Consider the following 15301-nt stretch of genomic DNA (forward strand, 5'->3'; position numbering starts at 1 on the left):
TGACCTGTTTGTGCCCAGCAGGATATAGGGGAAGTCACTCCACTCTGTCTAGTGGATGCACAGGAAGCAGAGTGCTATGAAGATAGTGTGAGGTTACCCTAAAACCTAAGGTCACCATGGCAATGCAGAAGTTTGTTACCTGACCTTGAGGGGCTTAGATGGTATTGGTTGGAATTTGTTTCCTGGAAATACTATTTCTGCAGGAAAACTAACTTTGCTGATGGGGAGGAATGGTGTCATTACCAGTGATTGTTTTGCTTGTGAGAGAGATGCACTTGCTTCAAGGGCGAGGATGGCTACACAAGCATAGAGCTCCAAGATTACTACTTACAAGTAGGATGGATGCATCTTTTACCTACTGGAGATCTTTGTTTTCAACAGCAGGAAATAAAGTCTCTCAATCACACACAGAGCCCTCAGTAATGTCCACCCTCAAAGCAAGATCAAGTATGTCAGAGGAAGATCAGAAGGTAGGTCCTACTTGTGATGTTGGCTTTGAACTCGGTGTGTGCTACTCCTCAAATAGTGGTTGTGGTTTGGGCTGAAGGAAGAAGCTGGCTGTTCTGGGATCAGGTAGCCGAGCTGCTGTTTCCCCCCCTTTAAAGTGGGTACCTCAGCTTTCATTTCTTGCTCTGCAAGGGTTAAACTGAAGTCCCCCTTCCTGAGGTAGATGGTGTCAGTATTAAGTTGCAAGATTGTATTTAATCTCCCTTACATTCAGCCAGGAAGTTTTCCTCAAAATAGTCAACATGGCTTGAAGTAGCTTATAGGCTGCAGCATTAAGACACAACCAAAGACACTTTTATCCTGGATGCTTCACACAATGCTGCTGCTGCTGCCTGGAGATGCTTTTGCTGCAGCAACATGATGTAGAGAGCTGACCAGCTCTGGCTGTGAGCATTTACAAAGCTGGTATTTAAGAAAACACTCTGACAGTAAGCTAGTTCCCTTAAATTAAAATCCTTTCCTACATACCTGGAGTAAGTGACCAGTTAGGACCATTAAGGACCCTCTGACAAGTGGCTGCTTCATAACACTCTGCTTTATTAGAAAAGTTATAGTAGAAATGTAAAAAAAAAAACCAAATTTGCTACAAAAATTACAAGTTCTGCAGAGTGCAGAGTATCTCTGAGGCTGCAGAGGTTTCCAAGCTGTAAACATGTTTTAGTGTTAGAGGCCAGAGTGGAAGGTGTCCATCTCCCACTTCCCAGTGTTTAAGCTGCTGAGGGTGCAGGAGGAGAGGTGTCCAGGCAGTGCTGTCTTGGATGGGCAGCAATGTAGGCTGATGGGCCCACACCTTCTATGCTTCCCTCCTGATAACAAGTCACCTCTTCTCTTCCTCAGGCCTCTGAAATGTAACAGGTCTGTAGCCAGGGTGGCTCGAGGGGCAGGAAGCTCACGTCAGCCACATCCCCTCCTCCCTGCCCCATGCCAGGTAAGCGTTAAGGCTGTACCTAGAGGGGGTTTTTCCTCACGTCGATCATGGCTGGGTGGTGAGGTGCTGCTGTCAGGCTGGCTCTGCGCAGCTCACGCCGGGGCTTGGAGGCAGGAGGGAGGCTGCAGGGTGGGTGCATCTCATGGGGCTGCCCTGCTCTTGGCAAGTGCTCCATATCCCTTTGCCGAAGGTCCCCAGGGCCATCGCTGGGCAGGGAGGAACGTCTCCACGTAGATGGCAAAGGCGCATGTACCAGGTCCCTGCTCTCATCCCTGACCCGATGGCTTTCTTCAGTGACAGCCAGAGGCATGGGCTGTTCCCCGAGGCTGGCTTCCTCACAGGTCCCGAGTGCAGGGGGAGCTCTGTCCCCAGCCCCATGAATGCTTCTCTCCATCCCTGCTGGGAGATAGTAAGGGTACACTGAGATGAGTATCCACATCTCTGCTCTTCTCATCAAAGTACCTCCAGAGTGCTTGCTCAAGGCCAGCAATGATCTGCACTGCTCCTGACTCTGCTATGAGCTCTTGCTGCCAGGGGAAGGAATTTAAACTCCATTAAAACTCCCTTCCTTTTAACTTGGTAGGAACAGCAAAGCCCCAGCCTGGCCTTCTTCTCACCTTTGGTCTGTCCAGGATGGACACTCATGCTGTTCAGCCTCTGGTTCAGCTCCTGGTTTGCCCACATGTAACGGCTCAGCTCTTTCTCCAGCACCTGGATCCTTGCCTCATACTGCAGCTTGCTGCTGGCCAGCCCCTCATCCATGTGCTCTATAAGGGAAAACAAGGTCATTTCGAGCCCTGTGAAAGACAGAAGCAACACCACTGCTGTGTCTGGAGCTGGGTGGTTACCACGGCTCTGCTGGAGCAGTAATTGCATGTTCTGCTCGTGCTCCTTCTGCTGCAGGGTGAGCTGCCGGTCCATCTCCAGGCGCTGTCGCTCCACCGCTGCCTCCAGCCAGTACACGAGCTGCTGCTGCTCCTCCAGCTGCATCTCCAGCTCCGAGAAGGCGATGTGCTGCCTGTGCTGGTCCTCTCGCAGTGTCACTACCTGGCCAGGGCCAACAGCAAGGGACACCTCAGCTCCTTCAGAGCTTGGGAAGGCTTCCTGTCCCATTGAGCCTCATCTAGTTAGTTGCCTGCTACAGGAATGAAGGTTAGTAGTTCTGGGATGTCACAACTGCCCCAGGACAGAACAAAAATACATGGCCACAATGATGTGGCAAAGCCACTGCAGGGATCCATGACTCCTAAGACTAGTTAAGGCCCTCTCCCAGGAGGTGGGTCATGTGGGGATCACAGTACTATGGCTTTGTGGCCTGACTTTACAGGCAAAAGAGGGCAGCTGCATCCTACCTTGTCAAAGTACTTGCAGAGCAGAGCTCGGGTCTCAGAGGAGGAGAGATAGCTGAGCTTGGCCATGAGGTTCATCTCACACTGGGACAGCAGGCTGGCTGAGGCCCGCAGGACTCGCTGCCTGCATGTGATGGACTCATTTTTGTATTCAATGGCTGCATCCAGAGCCTCAATTGCCTCGTCCAACTGGAACAAAATCCGTTCTTCCTGCCAGGGCAGAGCTGCAGTTACTAGGGAGTAAAGGGTTTGCTCTGTCTCACAGAATCATAGAATAATTAAGGTTGGAAAGGACCTTAAGATCATCTGCTTCAAAGCCCTAACCTCACTTGTCATCTCAACAGTGCTGGCAAGAAGCTGGGATATGCACAGTTTGGGGATATGGGGGAGCATCTGCTAATGACCCCATGCTCAGGTCTTTCCTTCTCTCACTACTTCATGCTCCTGCATGACAGGCCAAGCAGAGTTACCTCTGGGGACAGCAGGGTGCCGTGGCGCAGCTTGTTGTCAAGCTCCAACCTCTGTTTGAGCAGCTGGTCCTTCTCCTGGCGCAGGTTGTTAATCTCCTGTCTGATCTGCTGCTGGTTGTGGGCACTGCCATGGCGCAGCTGCCCGTTCTTCTCTGTCAGCTCCTTTTCCAGGTGTTCCAGGCGGCTGGACACACGCACTATGTCATCTGTCAGGGCCTGCAGCAGAAGATGCTCAAGGAATCTGCTCTGGAGGCAAGTCAGGCCCTCAGCCCCTTTCTACTCCCTCCATAGGTGACTCCACACGCACACATAAGCTAAAGGCTATCAAACCAACTAGCTCAGAGGCCTCTTCTGTAGAGGCAGACTTCCTTCCCACTTCTCACCACCACCTCATCCTGACCTGCAGCCCCTTGCCAGACCCAGAGTGACCCCCCAGGCCTTCCAGCTTCCCAGCTCTGCTGGAAATCAAGGGGTTGAGGTGTCACACTCTTGTCCTACCTGGCTGGAGCGCAGTCGTTTGCTCTCCAGGCCATTCTTCTCCTGCAGCAGGGCTTCCTTTTTGGCCACAATAGCTTCCCGCTTCCTCAGCTCATCTTCCAGCTCATCCAGGGCCCGGCGCTGCTCGAGAACTTTATCCATCTCCATGTCCAGCCACTTCTTCTGTTCCTCAATTTTCTGATGGAGGGAGAGCAAAGGGCATGCATGTGAATGCAGACACAGCAGCAGCGCCCAGGATTGCTAGACTATAGGGCAGTGGGGTCTAGATCAGAGCAAGAGTCTCTATTCCATCTCTGCTATCCCTGTAGTCTAGACTTCATTGGTTTTATCTTTCCAGCTCCTCCAAGAGGCAGAGCTAAGCTAAATCCCCCAGGAGTCATTGGGGCTGCATCTCCTACCACCCTTCTGCAAACAGACGAGACTTCACACTTTCTTTACCTAATGCTGAGATTTAGAAGAGGTCCTGGTGGTAAGACAAGTCCTCTGCTACTAGATACAAGTGACATTACACTGTCCTCCTCAAGGGCAGGATGGGCTATGGCTCATCTCAAGCTGAGCTTCCTGCTTCCAGATCTCCCCTGTCAGCCTGCAGTATGCCACAGGCTCTTTTGCACAGGGGGAGGAGGCCAGGTCACTGTGTCTGTACCTGCTGCTGCTCCAGGCTGATCACGGAGCCATTGCTGCCGCTCCGCCGCTTCCTCTGGAAAGCTGCAATTTCCTCTGTCTTGATGCGCAGGATCTTCTGGTGCTGCTCGTGCTTCAGTTCCAGCTCCTATGTGGGGAAGAGCAGCCGTGAGCATTGAAGGGGCAGAACCTGTTTGCCCTACAGGCTGAGGGACAGGTTGTATTCTCTGCTAGATCTTTTGAAACTCGTAAGGTTCTATGCTCTTCAAGACAGCCACAGACCCCATCAGAGCTACCCCGGCCTCCCCAGCAGCCTGCAGAGCCCACCCATCACCATCCTCACAAATACCACAGCAGCAGAGCTACTCCTGCCCGTTCCTACCTTGACTTGGTGCTGCCGCTTATTCACCTCCGTCTCCAGGCGCCGCTTCTGCTCGCTCTCCTCCCGCAGCCGGCGCTGCAGCTGCCCCTGCTGCCGCCGCATCAGCTCAATGTTCCTCTCCAGCTCCTGCACTCGCTTCTCACTCTGGGCAGACAGCGACACCAGCCTCTCTGTTGCCTGCTTCTTCTTGCCAAGAACCTGGTGGAAGCAGAAGCTGCCCTTGGGGTGCATTGTCTCCCCCATGCCCTTTGCAGGGATGCCCCAGCACTGTCCCTGCCCACCTCCCCAGGTGGACAGATCCCTTCCCACCTCCCCAGGTGGACAGATCCCTTCCCACTCACCCGTGCCTTGCTCTGCGCAGCTGCCACTCGTGTGCGGTACTCCTGCAGCTTGTGCTTCTCCCCGGGGTCCCAGGGCTCTTTGTCCTCCAGCTCCTGGAGCTGCTTCTGGCTGTCACTCAGCTCTGCCCTCACTTGCTCTGCTTCCTGCTCCAGCTCCCCAATTTTCTGGCAGTACTGCCTGTTCAGAGCCTGGGCATCCTTGCCTGCAACACATCCCCTCTGCTGTGACCTCACGGCTCCTTCCCTTGCAGCCAGCATCCTGCTGAGGGATGGACCTTTCCTCTCTTTCTCCACTGGCCTACTGAGATGAATGTTCCCTTTCCCTTAACTACTCCACACAGGGATGGAGAAACAGGGCTCTGCTGCCTACAGGTGAAGGAACTGAGCACAAGCAATGCAGGATGGGCACAGGAGCCAAGCATCATGACTAGGAGATTTCATGGGTGTGCATTCCCACCAGCAGCTCTCACCTGTCTTAATGAGCTCTGTGATCAGTTCCTCCTTCATGCGGATGTTGATGGCCAGCTCTCGGATCTTCTGCTGTGCTTGCACCAGCCTCCACTCGGAGTCCTTCCCTGGCAGCCGCCTCCTACAGACCTCTGCAACACAGAGTCCCGGGTAAGGATGTCCTGCCTTAGCAGCCAGGTGATAGAAGGACAAATCCCATCTCTGATCTGCAGCCAAGACCTGGCACAGCATCGCCAAAGTCACCCGCAGCTTCCACCAAAGCATGCAACTCCTGCCAGGCCCCAGCAGTTCAAGCTTCTCCTTAACAAAAGCAGCTAGACTGTCATCTGCTCCATTCATGTCCTCTGGCCTCACATCAACAGCACCCAACAAAGCACCCCCAGCCCGAGGAAGACTGTCCAACCTTTCACTTGCCTTTTGACAGCTCCAGCTGCTCCTCTTGAATGGCATGGGCACTGCCTCCACTCAGCTCCTCGCTCAGCTTGCAAATCTCTTTCTTGCTCCAGCTTTGGATCCCATTTCTAAAAGGAGCAGAGGATTTATCAGCTGGGTCCGGGCACTGCTGGAGCTGTTCCCAGTAAGGACTCTCCATGAGCCACAGGCTTCAGAAGGAGACAGGAACAGTAGTGGGTGTTGGGAAAGATGGTAATTGGCTCCCCAGTGAACAGGCAGCTGTCAGCAGCAAAATCACTGACCCCAGATGCAGCATTTAGCATTTGCTCCTACATCCTGCATGAGAACTGTGCTGCAGAGGTGGGACAGGCAGGTCTCAGGACTGCCAGGGCACTGCACAGTGCTGGGGCAACCCCAACTCACCGGCGCTGCAACAGGGACCGCTTCTGTTCCCACTCCTCCTCCTCTCCTGAGGACAGCTCTGATGGCTTCTCTGGGTCCTGGACGAGCTCTCTCCTCAGCACCACATCTTTGAGCTCTGGATTGCCAGCCAGGCACTGTGTGTGGTTGGGGTGCAAGGCCACCAGGTCCTCCTCCTGCAAAGAGGGTTTGCTGTCGAACTGCTGGGGCAGAGAGAGGAAACATACTGTGTGAGAGCCAGTGTTAGAAAATGCAGCTCTCAGCTGGGCATTGCTGCTACGCACAAAGAGAAGCAATGCAATGGAGTAAGTGTATTGTCGGGATAGCTGGTGTGCTGCTAGACCCTGCCTTCTGTTGCTCAGACACTGAGGAAATCTGGGGCCCACATATAAAATCAAGGTAAAAGCCTCTGTTTTGGAGCTGGGCTGTTTTGGCCAGTTGTGAACCTCTGGGCTATGTCTCTAAGATTCATGTCCAACACTGTGGGGGGAAAGCAGTTCCTACAGTGCAGGACACGCAAGTGAAAAGGCAGCAGTTCCTTAACAGCACAGACCTGTGCCCTCACCTTCCTGCCATGGGCTTTTCCACTCTGCTTAGCAGGAAGGAGCACCGAGGGAAGCCCATTGAGGCCGTGGGATGGGGCAGCATCCAGTGGGGCTGTGTGAGGTCTCTGGCCGGCAGTCACCAGGTGAAGGTTTTCCAGCAGCCCTGGCAGACACAGGTTTGGCATTGCCATCTCCAAGCGTATGTGCAGCTCCGAGATCTTATCCTGCTGCTCCTGCAGCTTGTCACTCTAAGAAGCAATGAAAGAAACTCAGTTACATACACATGGATCCCACTGCAAAGTAAACCCAAAAGCTGGGCTGTGGTCTCTTGAGGAGGAAGGGGAAGAGTGGGGCAGGTTCCCACAATGAGCGGAGCCCAGGAATACCTGCAGCTTGTACTGCTCCATGGCATCCTCCAGAGCAGCCAGGAAATCACGATTCTCCTCCTCCAGGCGCTCCACTTGCCTCTGCAGTTTGGCCACCTGCTCATCTTTGATGGACTCGCACCTCTTCTCTGTGTTCACCTGCTCCCCATGAAATGTAAGAGAGGCAGCATCAGCATCCACCTTTGTCCTTCCCTTCCCATGCTGGACTCTGCAAGGGCACAGCAGCTCTGCAGACCCAGATTCTTCCTGTGAATTAGATCTCTCTACCACAGCTGAATCCACATTCTCCCTGCCTGCTGTGAGGACATCTTTCTGCCTCTTTATGGCCTCTTGGCCAGGTTGCTTCTCTCCTTCTCGTGACCTTTCTACCATGCTGTGCTGAGGCTGTTGCCTTCAGTGGCCATCAGATTGTAAAATCACAGAACAGTCTGGGTTGGAAGGGGCCTCAAAGCTCATCTAGTTCCACAGGCAGAGGCACTTCCTCTAGACCAGGTACAACCCAACCTCAGAGCTACAACGTCCCAACCATTACCTGGGCTTTGGCCACCTTTGAACCTTGTGCCTCGGGGCTCTGGTCTTCTGCAGAGGTGCTCTCGATGCCGCTATCCAGTCCGGCCGAGGTCAGCTCGCTCCTCTCGCTCTCCACCGTGCACAGCCACTCCTTGACCCGCAGGATCTGCTCCACGGTGAGGTTACTGTCCTCCTGCAGCTCCATCAGCAGCCGGTATGCGGCATCGGTGCAGGTGCGGTAATGGGCGCACTCGGCCAGCAGCCGAGCCGTGGGGTCTGGTGCGCATCGCTTGGCGGTGGATGAGTGGTTGATGATCCGGGTCTCGGAGCGGTGCCGCTGCTCCAGCGCCTTCTGCAAGTTCTTTATCTGCTGGTGCAGCTCCTCCACGTGCTCCGTCTCCTTGCGGCAGTTCACCACGGCCTTGTTCTGGATGTTTTGAGCCCGGTTGGCGTAATTCAGGGTGTTGAGGCTCTCATCAAAGTCGGAAGAGGATGGGCTGACACAGGCTATCATCACAGTCTGGGCATTCCCCCCCAGGGAGTCCTTCAGGATCCTAAAGAAGAGCACAATGATTAATATAGCTGAAGTACACAATAATGCAGGAATCGGGTTTCCAACCCTTTTCAGAAGTTGAGTCCAAGGAAAATGATGTTCTTGCTCTGTGTCTGGCTTGTCACCAGTGAAGTGAGCAGAATCGGTTCCTAATAACAACTTGCAGTGTGGCAGGTTTTCATCTGAATAATTCCTGCTCTCGGCAATCAGTCTGAGAGCCCTGGTGTGAGAGCAGAAGGGAAAACTTCAAGCTCCTCCCAGCTAGCCTGGGGCCTCTGCACCAAACCTGGCAAGCTGGGCATAAGAAAGGTAGGGAGAAATATCACCTCCTTCCTGCTGGCCCAACAACCCGTGACACATGGGGGTCCCACTCCCAGCTGTACCTGGTGATTTTGGAGTCCCTGTACGGGATGTGGCTGCTCTTCCTCCGTGGGTCTCCCAAGGCACTGATGACATTGCCCAGGGCTAGGAGGCCGCTGTTGATCTGGATGCTCTCCTTCAGCCTCTCCCCTGTGTTTCCCGTCTTCACAATGCGCTCTGAGCCCGCTAGGTCCACGAAGTGAAACTTGGAAACCAGGACCTGTCCCGAGGGAGGGATGGAGGGCGGGTGGCGGTGCAGGGGGATGCGGCCGGCCCCGCGCCGCTGCTCCATGGTCACTGTGAAGATGGTGTGCGAGCGGCTCGACTGCTTGTTGATGTGGGTAGCTCCCGTGTGCTTGGCTGTGTTCCCCATCTCCAGCAGGCTCAGCACCTCATCCAGCCCTTCCACTTCTGACTCCTTCACTCCGCAGAGCACTGCAACAGCAAACAGAGTTGTGGCTGGGAGGGATGGGCTGCCTGAGGATACAGCTCCTCTCCACAGCCTCACGTCACCCCAGACCAGCTTTCCACACCAAACAGGACTAAGCACAGCAGTCTGCTGCAGGAGAGGGATGGAGGGAGAAGACTTGGCTCTGCCTTTACAGGCAGACAACCAATCCCTGGCCTTGGCCATGAAAAGTGAGCCCATGCACAGCTACACATACCGATGTTCCCCTTGTCATCCTCCCGGATCTGGATGTCTTTGCTGGCTGTATCCACCTGCAGCAAGTCCCGAAACTCCTCCTTGTACACTTCCAGATAGGACACTCGGACTGTGTAGTCAATGAGGTCATTCTCATCGATGAGTCTGAAGGTCTCAGCCATGGCTCGCGGGATGATGCCCTGCTCATCTTCATTTATGGAAGCTGGTACAGAGATGCACATGGTCATGGGGAGCCCATGGGGGCCAGGGACAGAGCCACGGGCAGGAGCCTGCCTGCAGCATCTGTTATTTGGAGAGGAGCAGCATCACAACTGTCCCACAGCCTGGATTAAACATCCCTCTGCGTGTTTGCAAGACACAGGCCCTTGGGGCAAATCCTATCCCACTGCGGTGCTGGATTCCAGCAATGCTGCCTGTGTCCAGTCCTTCCTCAAGAAGGAAAAGTCCCCTTGGTGTTTCATCAGGTAGCAAACACAATGCCTGCAGCTACAGCATGCTGGCCTTTGAAGCTAGCCTAACTCCACAACCTCTCCCAGCTCGGAGAAGTTGGGGTATTTCATGCTTGCAGCCTACTCATGCTTGCAGCATTCTCTGAATGTTAAATGGTTTTGCTTTTGTCTCTAACAGCCATGTAATAAAACAGCAATCCCCAAATCTGGTGCAGTGATAGCCCAGCTGGGAAACTGGAGGTAGACTGGAAGTATGGAAACAATTTAGTGTTTACAAACTATGCAGTTAACTAAAGCTGGCTGAAAGATTTACAGCACCTTCTCTGTAAGGTATCATAATGCCATTCAACTTCTAGGAGGGAAGGGTTTCCTCTTCCTCTAGCCCTTTCCCCTGAACAACCTACAGCATTAACCCCTGCAAACCTCCTTCTCCTTACAGCTAATTTTGGGACAAAGCTGACGGATTCAACCCAGCTGACGGTCGCGGTGCCCAGGGAAGATCACGACCACCTCCATGACATGGTCCTCTCACATCTACAGTGGTGGAGAAAGCCTACACGCTGCGCTTCCAAAGGTGGTGCTGTCCATGGGACAAGTGGTTACAACAGTGTGGGAAGGCTGTTGGGGTGGGCAGGATGGGGATGGGCTTGGAGGGCGGGCAGGGTGGAGGGACTGTTTGGGATGGTGATGTTGGAAGCGATGGTGGGGAGCGCGAAGTTGATGAGCTGGATGGGGATGTGAGGCTGGTGGGTGGGGAGGGATGGCCGGGACGGAGGGAGGCGGTGGCTCGGCTCGGCTCGGGATGGAGGAGCTGCCGGTGGGACAGCGGTGCCGGGCAGGCAGGGTACCGCCGGCCGTGCCGTTACTCACCGACGCTGGCCTCCCCGATGGTGTAGGTCTTGCCGGAGCCGGTCTGCCCGTAGGCGAAGACGGTGGCGTTGAAGCCGCGGAAGAAGGCGCGCAGCAGCGGCTGGACGCAGGCGCGGTACACGGCCGCCTGCCCCGCGGCCTCGGGCAGCACGGCGGCGAAGCGGAAGCGGCGGCGGCCCAGCGCCACCTCCCCGGTGCCCGCGTCCCCGCGCAGGCAGGGCCGGTGTCCCCGCAGCGCCTCCCGGGGCAGCAGCGGCCGCACGCGCACCGCCACCCGCACCGCCGCCCGCTCCGCCGCCATGGCCCGCGCAGCGCAGCGCGGGGCGGGGGATGCGCGGGGCCCGGCGCGCAGCGATGGCGTCAGGCGGCGGCGCAAGGGGGAGCGGCCAGCGAGGGAGCGCGGTGCGGGGCGGGCACGGGAGGGGTGCGGAGGTCGGGGGCTCAGTCGCTTGTGCTCCGTCTCGCTCGTGACATGCTCCATCGCTCACAGACTCCATCACTTGAGAGATGCTCCATCCCTCGTGACATGCTCCATCGCTCACAGAGACTCCATCACTTGAGAGATGCTCCATTGCTCACGACATGCTCCATTGCTCACAAAGACTCCATCATTTGAGAGATGCTCCATCCCTCGTGACATGCTCCATCGCTCACAGAGACTCCATCACTTGAGAGATGCTCCATTGCTCACGACATGCTCCATTGCTCACAAAGACTCCCATCACTTGAGAGATGCTCCATCCCTCGTGACATGCTCCATTGCTCACAAAGACTCCATCACTTGAGAGATGCTCCATTGCTCACGACATGCTCCATTGCTCACAAAGACTCCATCACTTGAGAGATGCTCCATTGCTCACGACATGCTCCATTGCTCACAAAGACTCCCATCACTTGAGAGATGCTCCATCAGAGACTCCTCTTGAGAGATGCTCCACATGCTCACTTGAGAGATCCATCCCTCGTGACATGCTCCATTGCTCACAAAGATCCATCTGTCATTGCTCACAAAGTGAGAGATGCTCCATTGCTCACGACATGCTCCATTGCTCACAAAGACTCCCATCACTTGAGAGATGCTCCATCACTCTTGACATGCTCCATCACTCGTTAGAGATTCTGTCACTCGTGAGATGCTCCATCCCTCGTGACATGCTCCGTTGCTCACAAAGACTCCATCACTTGAGAGGTGCTCCATCACTCACAGACTCCATCACTTGAGAGATGCTCCATCACTCGTGACATGCTCCATCGCTTGTAGAGATTCTGTCACTCATGAGATGCTCCATCCCTCGTGACATGCTCCGTTGCTCACAAAGACTCCATCACTTGAGAGATGCTCCATCACTCACAGACTCCATCACCTGAGAGATGCTCCATCACTCGTGACATGCTCCATCGCTTGTAGAGATTCTGTCACTCGTGAGATGCTCCATCACTCGTGACATGCTCCATCGCTTGTAGAGATTCTGTCACTCGTGAGATGCTCCATCACTCGTGATACGCTCCATCACTTGTCAGACTACACTCCACCACTCATGAGATGCACCCCATCACTCATCAGAAAACACTTCACCACTCATGAGATGCTCCACCACTTGTGAGACAACATTCAACTCACAAGATGCTCCACCACTCCTCACAGCCATTCCCATGTGGGATCACCGTGGGGAAGGGACAATGGGCTGCGTGTCCCTGCCGAGGGACAGTGTGCTGGATGCTCAGGCGTGGGCAGCCTCCTGGGATGCAGTTTGCGGAGCAGCTGGTGCAGACAGACGGTGCTTCCCATGCGCCTGCTGTGCCGGGGGCTGGCAGGTCACTGACGCTCGTTTGGGATCATCTGAGCAATAGCGAGCTTTTCCATCCGGCCGCCCGCAGCTCCCGCTGCACCGCCCCTGCGGCGACGGGGAGGGGATGGCCCTCGCGGGTCCCCTGGGTGCTGTGGGAAGCGCTGGCTCCTCGGCTGCGCACAGAGGAGTCGCACACGGTTCTGGGATTGCTGGCGCGGCACGGCCATGGGGCTGCGGCTCCCGCTGCGCCGGAGCACCAGCTTCACCCCCGACCACCCTGCCCTCATGGAGGTGCCCGGCTCCACTGCGCTGAAGATGGAAGCAAACGTCCTCATTATGGGAGCAGATAACGTGGGGAAATCAGGTAAGAAGTGTCCGTGAGCTGGGAGCAGCAGGTCCAGGCACAGAGACCCCCAAAAGAGGCTGAAAACTGCAGTAGCTTTTGGAGAGCAAGCTGCAGAGAGAAGCCCTGTGGAGCAAGCTGGGGAGATGGGGCTGAGTACAGCTGTGTTTTGGGTACAGCTGTGATTCGAGGGGGGAAACTGAGCACAGCCTTGTAGGGTGAGTGATGGGGAAGGTGTTTTCCACTGAGCTGCAGTTTGCTGATGCTCTGGTTTGTGCTGTGCCTCTGCTCACAGACCTGCTGGTGGCTGGGGGAAAGCCAGGGGTCGTTTCTGCTAGTGGGAGTTTGCAGGGAAACGGTGAGTGACTGCTCTGGATTTGCAAAGGAAAATCCTTCAGGTTTAGGGTCATTCTGATGGTTGTTAACCTTCCCTCTGCAGCTCTGACTGTGCGTTTCCTGACCCGGCGCTTTATCGGGGAGTACGGAGACATGGGTGAGTGCCAGGGCATTGCCAGGCTCTTTCCCGTTAGGGATGGGGATGAGGATCTGCCCGCAGGATTTCACTGCTTTCCATCCCCTCCTGCCTTTCTCCATTGCCTTTGCCTGCTCCCCTGGGGGGCTAAATGGTTGTCTTTGTTCAGTGACCCATCTCCTTGCTCCACAACTGCTTCTCTGTGGTGCAGAAGGTCCTGGCTGGCAGCTGGTGGCACCAGTGTGCCTGGGCTGAGCGCTGGAGGCAGGCTGATATGAAGGCCACCGTGCTCCCTGGGGCTGTTGCTGCACAAAAAGAGCCCCGGGACGTGTCCTTGTGGAGCACGGTCTCCCAGTGTGGACGTGACAGGCTTGTCCCCAGGAGAAGACCTGGGTTGAGGGAGCATCTCCTGGGCCCATGAAAATGACTAACAGTCATTTTCATTTTCATTTTTCTTTGGCAGAATTCCTCTACAGCCACAATCTGACCATGGATGGCCGAGAGATTCTCTTCCACATCTGGGATGTCCCCAATTCCCAGGTGAGAGAACCCTGCTCCTGTCACCTGTTTTCATCCCAGGGGCAAAAACCCTCTACTGAAAGTTACCTATGGGGAGCCACAGGCTAGGAACTACCACTGAGCAAAGTTGCTGTGTCAGATGGTTTGTAGGTAACTGCAGAGCACGGGTCTGCAGTGTTGCTGGCAGGGTAACAATCACCACCATAGCCCATGGTCCTCTGGCTGGGTGAGGGCTTTAGAGCTGATGCACTAATATTACCAGCCCAGACTGAGCACAGAAACAAAGTGGAAGTGCTGCTCTGAGATTCCCCATGGTGTTACCACCTACAGCCTGCAGTGCTTCGCAGCTGGAATACCCCTCTTCCTTTCCTCTTTCCCCAGGAGCAGGCAGAGGAGGGCTCCTCAGAGGAGAAGCGAATCCAGTGGGCAGACAGCTTTGTCCTGGTCTACAGCATCTGCGACCGTGCCAGCTTCAACATTCTGCCTCTCAAAATCCAGTTCATCAAAGCAGCCAAGGAGGGACAGAGCCAGGAGAAGGTGCCCATCGTCATTGTGGGCAACAAGCGGGACCTGCACCACCAGCGGGTGGTGTCCAGCGAGGAGGGCCGGCTCCTGGCCCTCTCTTTAGACTGTGGTTTCTATGAGGTCTCTGCAGCTGAGGCTTATCACGGGGCCCTCATGGTCTTCCATGGACTGGCCGAGCGCATCCCTGACACCAAACTGGCACTGAAGAAGGGTACGGGGATCCGTGGCATCGTCAAGACCATGTCGGCTGTGTTTGCCCGTAAGCGAACAGACTCCCTCTGAGCTACGGCATGGATGTTGCTTCTCTCTGTGCTGGACCAAGCCTCCTCCCTTGGTGCCCATGGAGATGGTCTGTGTGTTTGCATAAGTATGATGGGTTCCTTGCTGTCCTCCTAATGCCAGGGTCTGGGTGACCTGCCATACACAGCAGTGCAGCTGAGAACTGTAGTGCCTTAGTGTTGGCTCTGTGATGGGACAGTCTCTACCCTTTGCTGTACCAGCTTTTTAGGCACCTCCTGCTTTCTCCTTCCGTCCTCCAACACTGGAAACCACGAGGTGATTCTGACACAACTCCAGGCAGCATCATTCCCAGCTCCTTCAGCAGGAGCTGTCAGTGAGCAGGGAGCTGCCTCTGCCCGGGTGCCCGGCTCCTGGTTCCCCTACTCCTACTCTGGGATCCTTATTCCTGTTTAATGTTTGTCAGGGACCTCTCTGGTACCCCTGGAGCACCCATGAGCTGGCCAGGTGGGGAGTTCTCTATCAGGAAGCCACGGGCAGTTCCCACATGTACATCACCACGTTGGGATGTCCTCATAACTGTCTGACCCCAGAGGACCTCAGTGGGACCCCATCCCACCCGCCGTGCTTTAGAACCATCCTGCTCATGGTCCTCTCTCCCACAGCCTTTCAGTGCTTGCAGCCATTTCCCCTGTGCA

The 15301-nt window shown here is 55.3% G+C and overlaps 1 protein-coding gene and 1 pseudogene across 3 annotated transcripts; one reads left to right on the forward strand and one right to left on the reverse strand.

The window, feature by feature from the left end:
• Positions 1-1132: 1132 nt before the first annotated feature.
• KIF7 (kinesin family member 7) lies at positions 1133-11018 on the reverse strand. Of its 3 annotated transcripts, XM_057425004.1 has the most exons (19): positions 10718-11018; positions 9400-9600; positions 8758-9169; positions 7844-8375; positions 7312-7449; positions 6946-7173; positions 6384-6583; positions 5982-6088; positions 5570-5698; positions 5100-5302; positions 4759-4956; positions 4399-4524; positions 3753-3929; positions 3255-3470; positions 2788-2994; positions 2284-2482; positions 2053-2202; positions 1455-1834; positions 1133-1348 (listed from the first exon to the last, which is right to left on the reverse strand). In XM_057425004.1, exons 1-18 carry the CDS (start codon positions 11016-11018, stop codon positions 1455-1457), a joined length of 4104 nt encoding a protein of 1367 aa, XP_057280987.1. In that variant the 3' UTR covers positions 1133-1348. The 3 variants fall into 3 exon arrangements, with proteins under 3 accessions (XP_057280987.1, XP_057281141.1, XP_057281068.1); XM_057425158.1 differs by lacking the exon at positions 10718-11018 and having other exon boundaries at positions 1133-1834; positions 6384-6580; positions 9400-9682; XM_057425085.1 differs by lacking the exon at positions 10718-11018 and having other exon boundaries at positions 1133-1831; positions 9400-9682.
• Positions 11019-12342: 1324 nt separating this feature from the next.
• LOC130600831 (ras-related and estrogen-regulated growth inhibitor-like protein) lies at positions 12343-14987 on the forward strand (annotated as a pseudogene).
• Positions 14988-15301: the final 314 nt, after the last annotated feature.

The sequence above is a fragment of the Pezoporus wallicus genome, unplaced genomic scaffold (genome assembly GCF_028554395.1).
Source record: "Pezoporus wallicus isolate ANWC-B61680 ecotype Strahan unplaced genomic scaffold, APGP_CSIRO_Pwel_v1 contig_3952, whole genome shotgun sequence".
Classification (NCBI taxonomy): domain Eukaryota; kingdom Metazoa; phylum Chordata; class Aves; order Psittaciformes; family Psittacidae; genus Pezoporus; species Pezoporus wallicus.